The sequence below is a fragment of the Chrysochloris asiatica genome, unplaced genomic scaffold, assembly GCF_000296735.1.
Source record: "Chrysochloris asiatica unplaced genomic scaffold, ChrAsi1.0 scaffold00015, whole genome shotgun sequence".
Taxonomy (NCBI): Eukaryota; Metazoa; Chordata; class Mammalia; order Afrosoricida; family Chrysochloridae; genus Chrysochloris; species Chrysochloris asiatica.
Window position 1 is genome coordinate 14215336 of NW_006408533.1, and position 8099 is coordinate 14223434.

Here is an 8099-nt window from a genome sequence, read left to right on the forward strand (position 1 = left end):
TTCTTCATGCACAGGTTCCCCATGTCTCATTTATTTATATTCCTTGATTAATATGTCTCAATTTATTTATTTTATTCCTTAATTAATTATGGCCCTGGCCAGATATCAGATAGATTGATCTTGGCGGAAAGTAGAGAATAACAAAGGTACGTTTACTTGTATCTTAAAGACTTTGCAAAAAAGACTATGTGGTTCATAACAAATTATGACTAGCATAAAAAATAATGAAAATTCCAGAACACCTAATTGTGCTCATGATGAATCTGAACATAGACCTAGAGATAGTCATTTGACAGAAAAAGTAGATACTGAATAGTTATATATCAGGAAATGTATGCAGCAGGGTTATATCCTTTCACCATACTTATTCAATCTGTATACTAAATTAATAACCAAAAAACTGTATTATATAAAGATTGTAGTGTAACAATTGAAGGAAGTCTCATAAACAACCTATGATATGCAGATGACACAACCTTACTGACTGGAAGCAAAGAGGACTTGAAATACTGATGAAGATCAAAGACAAAGCCTTCAGAATGGATTTCACCGCTATATAAAGAAAACAAAAATCCTCACACCTGAACCAGTAAATAACAGCATGATAAATGGAGGAAGATTGAAGTTGTCAAATGCTTCATTTTTCTTTGATCCTAAATCGATGTTCTTGGAAGCCACAGCCAAGATATCAAACAAATATTGCTTTGGGCAAATCTGCTGCAAAAGCTAACATATTAAAGAGCAAAGATGTCACTTTGAGGACTAAGGTGGGCCTGACTCAAGCATAGTAGTTTCAATTGCTTTATATGCATGTGAAAGTTGGACAATGAAAAAAGAAGACAGCATACAAAAAAATGTATTTGATTTATGGTGATGTAAAAGAATACTGAAAACATCATAAACTGCCAGAAGAACAAACAAATCTATCTTGTTAGAAGTTCAGTCAGAATATGCTCCTTAGAAGCAAGATGACAAGACTTCATTTCTTGTACTTCGTATGTGTTGTCAGGAGGGACTGGTACCTGGTGAACTACGTCATGCTTGGAAAAGTAGAAAGTCAGCAAACAAAAAGGAAATCCCCCAATGAGATGGATTGGCACAGTGGCAATGACAATTTGCTCAAACTTAACAATTGTGAGGATTGCACAGGCCCCAGCAATGTCTTATTCTGTAGTGCATAAGATTGATATGAGTTGGAACCAACTTGAAGGCACCTAATAATAACAATATATGTCAAGATTATAAGTGTCCATGTTTTTTTGTTGTTGTTGTTTATATGTGGGGGTTTTTTTATTAATAAAGTTAACAAAATGAGAGAAACCTCAAAGTATCTGAGATTTATTAAAGAGAGTCAGATTATTAAACGTTAGGTTCAGAGTTAATTCAGACGTGAAATGAGCGAAGTTCTCTGATTAGGATTACAAGAATTATGAATTCATCTTTTTTGATCTTCAAAACTGACACACCATCTGAAGATAGATGACATAAAACAGTGGTTCCGAGGGTATGTTTAGGTCTTAGGCAGGCTTGGTCTAAATGTCAGCTTTGCCACTGGCTATGGGATCTCAGAGGGGAAAAAATCAACATCCTAAATCATTCTAAACCAGTTACAGAATTCTGTAATTGGGGATAATGGCAGTTTCTCTCTCACAGGATTTTGGAAAGGATTCAATAAAAGTATGCATATCAAGTACTTCATACAGTAATCACTTGATTAAGATTAGCTTCATTGTAGATGCTACTAATAATAATACTATTGTTTTGTACATTATATTCTTAGTATTTTAAAGAACAGTTTCTAAATACTTTCTCTTTATGCCATCAAGGTAGCATCCTAATGATTTGTATTGATTTAATGAAGAGGAAATTTTCAATTCAGTCGAGATCATACCAAATTAAATAAGACTATATATAGTGTAGGCAGTTGAGGAGATAGAGGTGGCAGGATAAAAAAGGGAAATCTTCTATTTGCATGAGAAGTTATCCAGGTGATTACTTTCAGCATCCTCCAGGGTTTTCTCGCTCCTTGCAAAATAAAATATAGAGAAAACTTTCATAGGAATTCTTCTGTGAAGACTTTGCCTTTCAAAGTTCAAAATTACAATTAAACTGCTGCAAGTGGATGAACAGGCTTACTGCAAACACATCTTCGCTATTCTTGGCCGCCACAGTGTTCATTCTGTCTACAATCAAAATCACTGTGATATAATTGTTGTTGTGTACTCTTGAGTTGAATCCAACTCATAGAGACGCAATGTGAACTCTGCCCCATAGGTTTTCCTAAGACAGTCCTGGCATGGCGCTGTGGGCTAATGCACTGACTGGACTGCAAGTGTCGGTTTGAGCCACAAGATCAGCGGTTCAAGCTCACCAACTGCTCCTCAGTAACCCTATGCAGGGTCGCTATGGATCAGAACCTACTCAATGGCAATTAACAACAACAATAACCTTAACAGGAGTAGGCTGACAGGTCTTTTTTCCTCAGGGCATGTTAGGCCTGGTGGGTTCAAATCACCAGTTTTAGGTTGGTAACCTAGAGCATAATCATGATGGGTAAGTAAATTGTAACAGTGGCTCTGAAACAGGTGAATTGTTAGCACACTAAATGTATTTGATATGCAAAGTATATGTCATCTTTATTACTACTTAGAAAGCTTTAATAAAATATTAAGATTTTCTTGTTTACAACTGACATCACCAAAGTAACCCAGCTCCCATTAGCAGTTGCTCCTAGCCCCAGAAGACTGCTAATTTTCTTTCTGTCTCTAGATTTGCCTATTCTGGACTCTTCCCACGACTGGGTCATACCATATGTGGAATTTGGTGATTATGACGCTGGTGATATAACTGGGTAAATACACTAGACGTCAATGTACTGTGCACCTTAAAGGGGGAAACTTTATCGTATGTAGACTATCAGTGAATTCTAAAACACACAATAGTTTGGAGACAAGCACAATGAACAAGTGAGTCAAAAGTAAAAATGCTGCAAATTAAAAAAGAGGGAAAAAATTGGCATTTTGTTCTTCTTATCCTTTCTGCCATCCCAACAACTATGTATATCAAAGGAGTTCCTGTGTGGTGCTGTAGGATAAGCACTGGACCGCTAATTGAAAGGTCAGTCGTTCAAACCCACCAACTCCTCCTCGGAAATCCTATGCTGGTTGAAATGTGTCAGAACCAACTTGACAGCACTTAACAATAACAACACTTTGAATCCAAGGAGCCCTGGTGGTAAAATGGTTAAAGCGTTCACCTGCTAATCAAAAGGTCACGAACGCACCAGCTGCTCTATGGGAAGATGTGGCAGTTGGCTTCTGTAAAGATTTACAGTATTGGAAAACTATGGGGCAGTTCTACTCTGTCCTATAGCTTTGCTGTGTCTTCAAATCAACTCAATGTCAACAGGTTGTTGTTTTTCTTTTCTTTTTCTTTTTAACTATATCAAAGCAGTCCTGGTGGTACACAAGTAAGTCGTGAGCTACTAAACTAAAGGGTTCTAACCCACTCAACACCTCCACCAGAGGAAGACCTGGTGACCTACTTTGGTAAAGTCCAGGAAACCATATGAAGCCATTCTCTGTCACATGTGGTCATTATGAATAAAAAATCAGGCCAGCACACAGCACCATTATGAGTCAGGCACTGAGCCAGGCACCAGGAGACAGCACTAAGCAAGTCAGGCCGGTGGGTTGTCCACTTGAGGCTTTTCTGTTTATTCAGTCGGCTCATTTAGACAATATATCTCTTTGAGTCAAATGATTTTACCAGTCTTTCTGAAACCAAACTGTGAAAAAGCTAATTCTGTGAATGATTCTATCTAAGGTCATCTTTTCACTGTTCCATTATCAATAATGCATAGCAGTTTATCAACTGCTAGTCCTCCAAGTGGGACTGAAGAAATAACAAGAACACAGACTTTAAAAACAAGCAGAAGTGTGTCTGAATCCCAGTCCTGCCTTGTGACCTTGAACAAGTTACTAAACGATTTAAAATTATTCTTTCCCTCATCAACCAATTGGATATAATTGCTTGTGATTATACTCAATGGTGCTTATACACAATCGTAATTGTTTGAAGTCTAAGTGAAATGACATAATAGAGTATGATGCCTGACATATATTGCGTTTTAATAAATGATAGTGCTATAATTGTTTATAAAAGTACCTATAAATATATTTTCATAACTTCTAACAGCATGCATAATTGTTCATTAAAATATGTAAGTGTACAGTATGGCTTAGCAATAGATACGAATGATCTTCTCTCTACCTACTTGCCAGACCTATAAAGGCCCAGGACACCAGCAGTCCTGTGACCTTGAAGCATTTTTCTTGAAGGTATATTCTGATTGGGGGAAATATAGAGATAATATGATAATAATGGTATGATGTTGTTGCTATAAGTGCCGTCGAGTTGGTTCTGATTCCTAGAGACTATAGGGTGTCCCAGGAGATACATTAGTTTTAACTACCGTTCTTTTGTTTCACAGTCCAGTGCTGATCCTACAGTGCCACACCAGGAGTCCAATAATAATATAGCATGATATTAATACAGAAATAACAATATATAATAAGGAGCTCGGTTAGCATCATGGTTTATGAGTTATGCTAATGACAACATCAATAGTTTGAATCTACCAGCTCAGCTCCTCTGTGGGCTAGCAATGAAGCTTTCTGTTCCTGTAAAGATTTACAGGCTTGGAAATCCTGTACAGAGTAGCTATAAGTGAGAACCGGCTCCACGGCACATAACCACCATCACCAGTAAAAATGGAGTCCTGGTGTGGCGCTGTAGGATAAGCACTTGACCATAAGGTTGGTTTTTTTGAACAAAAAGTTCAGCCATTCGAACTCACCAGCAGCTCCTCACAAACCCTATACAGAGTTGTTATGAGTCACAACCAATTCGACAGTACTTAACAACAACATATGCTAGCTATTCCTCTACCCTAATACCAACATCTCCATTCCCATGTAAGAACACATGTAATGCCTGCCATCTTAACAATTGTACTCTAATGCCTCTCAAAAGATATGACACCCTGGACCAAGAATTGTGAGCGATGCACCAGGACATCTTGGAGCATTATACCCTAATAGTGACAAAGGAAAAGAAATAGCACAGGTTTATGAACATTGTTGTTCAGAAACATAATTTTAATAAAAACTATGAGAAATGTGAATCATTCCTAAATCATCTTTTGAAAATAATCAGAAATTACAGTGATTTCAAGACTGAATGCCCTTCAGAATAATAGAAGGCAAACTTTAACCGGTTAAAAAGACAAAGTGAGAATTATTATATTGTCTTTCAATAGACCTATTAAGTATTTCTTCAGAACAAAATAATTCATTAAAAAGGGCACGCTGTCCTTTATATACCAATTTACTCATCTAATCACCTAATCATTTTAGTGTCCCAAAAAGGATGTAAACACTATTTAATGTACTAGTCAAGTTGGCTTATGGAAATTACTACTTAGCATGATTGCCTCTGGATAAAGAACAAGCAGGTAGGGAAAAAAATCTGCTTATTAAGGGTTGTTTCACCATTCTGCATTGAGACGATTAAAAGCATGTCTAGGTTTGTAAATGAAGAAACTTAGCAAAGGAAAAGGATTCTATCAGTAAAAAATCAAAAATAATTTCTTGAGTTCTTTAAAAAGCAGAACCTCTACAGAGTCAACATCACTGTTATCACTTTAAATAAGTCACTTACCTGTTTCAAATACTTCTGTATTTTAGACTCTACATCTTGAATGTGTGAAATCATTTTGTTGACACATGGTGCTGGGATGTTTACTACAGAACAGCTATGACGTCGACATGGATAGGCAAAGTAAATGGCTTTATTCTCTCCTAAAGATATAGGAGACAGAGGAAATTAACTTTATATAGAATATAAACCTTGGTATTAAAGATATGCAAGAAAGAGTTTCCTTGATTAATATTAAGACTATTAGTATTAAGACTCCTTCAATGAATTTATTGATGAGTTAAATAAGTACACTAAAGATTTATAAAATTAACCCTTCATAAATTTGAAAGCTAAAGCTAACTTATTCATTATGAATTAATAATGTAACAAATAATAATAAGCCCCAAAATTCTGAAGAAAGCTTCATGCAACAAGTAGTTAATGTATTATATAGCGTCAAACAATCTTAAAAAATTAAACAATCTTTAAAAACAAAAAGGCAGAAACCCAGTTATTCTGTTTCCAAATAGATTATTAATCATTTAAAAACAACTTTAAAATATATTTTAAATATACCCTTCAAAGAGAGTTCACATTTTTCAATGTAAACAGCGAATCACTCATGCATTGAAGAAGTTCTTCCTTACGTATAGCATAAGTTTCTCTTGCTGGGGGAGGTGGGGGGGGAGGATATCAAAACAGGTCTCCTTCATCCTTATAATAACCTCATTTCTACCTTCCATTTCAGAAAATTGGAGCATCATGTGAAGAATGATTGATGTTCTCACTACAGCATACAAGCTGTACTCATCATGAAATCCACTCAGTCCGCTGTGCCTCAGTGATTCTAATCCTGGCATGTCCCAAATAGATGGAAGGTTGCAGGCGTACAGCAAAGTTGTCCAGGACACTCCACCAAAGTGCTTACTTGCAGTCCTTTTGACTCTAAAAACCCTATTGTCCCGGAATTATAACTGCAATCACTGATCTTAAATGGAAGTACAGAATAGGCTCAGTGCCTCAATAAGAACAGTGTGATGTCCTCATTTCAGTTGACCTTGAGGAACAGAGAGGCAATGTTGCCTCTGTGCCTTTTTTAAAAAATGACAATGAGTAGAGATGGCAAGTTCTTTAGATATCTTCACTTAAACTGCAATCTTTTAATATTTTTTAAATGAAGCATAATAATATACTCAGAAAAAGGATCTCTATTAAAGTTGCATATCTCTTCCATTTATGACAACAGTATTGCTCAATTCCATATACAAGTGGATGTGGCAGCAGTGGTGTGCCATGGAGTTGGTTTCAACTCATAGCAACCCTGCACAGGGTTTCTGAGCATGTGTATCACATTTTTTAGCAAAACAAGTATGTATCTAGCATGAGATTAAGCACTTTTTTTCCATTCTAAAATGTATTTATTTTGTTCTTATTGTTGAGAATATGCATAGCAAAAAACAAAAACAAAACACCAATGCAACCATTTCCACATTCACAATTTAGGACCATTGATTATGTGCTTGGAGTTGTGCAAACATTCTTCACCTCCTCTTCTGAGTTGTTCCTCCCCTATTAACATCAACTTACTGCCCACTAAGGTCCCTAGCTGATCCTTAAAGTCTGTCAATTTGATCCCATATATATAGTTACTTAAATAGTATAATGCTCAACGCATACCATTTTTACTAGTTTAGCTAAACTATAGTTTTAAGAAAGGAGCTCTGGGAGCGCAGTGGTTACAAATCAGGCTGCGAACCTCAGGGAAAGCAGTTCAAAACTACCAGCTGTTTCCGCAGGAGAAAGATGAGGCTTTCTGCTCCTGTAAAGATTTACACCCTTGGAAACCCTGTACAGGGTCCTCACTATGAGTTGGAGCTGACTCCACGGCACACAACCACAACATAGTTTTAAGAAGACATCAAGGGGGTGTTTATGGTTTAAGATTTAATGATTATTTCAGGGCAATAGTTTCAGGAGTTCACCTAGGTTCCATTGCTACAGGAAGTCTAGAGTCTGTAAGAACCTTAACTACTTCTCTGCATTTTCCCTTTTTGACCAGGATTCTTTGATGGAAGTTTTTATTAAAACGCTAAGTAATGGTAGCCTGACAACATCCTCTTCTGATTTCATGGTGAGGGAGGTTATTGCTCATGGAGGTAATTAGCCACACATTCCATATCTTCCTTCTATTCCTGACTCTTCTTCCTTTATTTCTTCAGGTGAATATAAACCAACTGTGCAGTGGAGGCCTGTATGCAAGATTCTAAGACCCCAGGCACTATACAATGAAGTGTTGTTGTTGTTAAATGCTATTGAGTCAGTTCCGACCCATAGCGACTATGTATAGGGTTTCCAAGGTGCAGCTGGTGAGCTGGAACCACCAACCTTGCAGTTCAAAC

General features: G+C 36.8%; 1 protein-coding gene across 1 annotated transcript in view; it reads right to left on the bottom strand.

Moving 5' to 3' along the window:
• CCDC178 (coiled-coil domain containing 178) overlaps nt 1–6560 on the bottom strand; it is a 585948-nt gene extending 579388 nt beyond the window's left edge. Inside the window, exons 1-2 of the mRNA XM_006835132.1 lie at nt 6437–6560; nt 5722–5861 (exon numbers count right to left, since the gene is read on the bottom strand). Of these exons, the coding sequence (XP_006835195.1) occupies nt 5722–5861; nt 6437–6560 (264 nt within the window). The remainder of the gene's footprint in view (nt 1–5721; nt 5862–6436) is intronic.
• Nucleotides 6561–8099: the final 1539 nt, after the last annotated feature.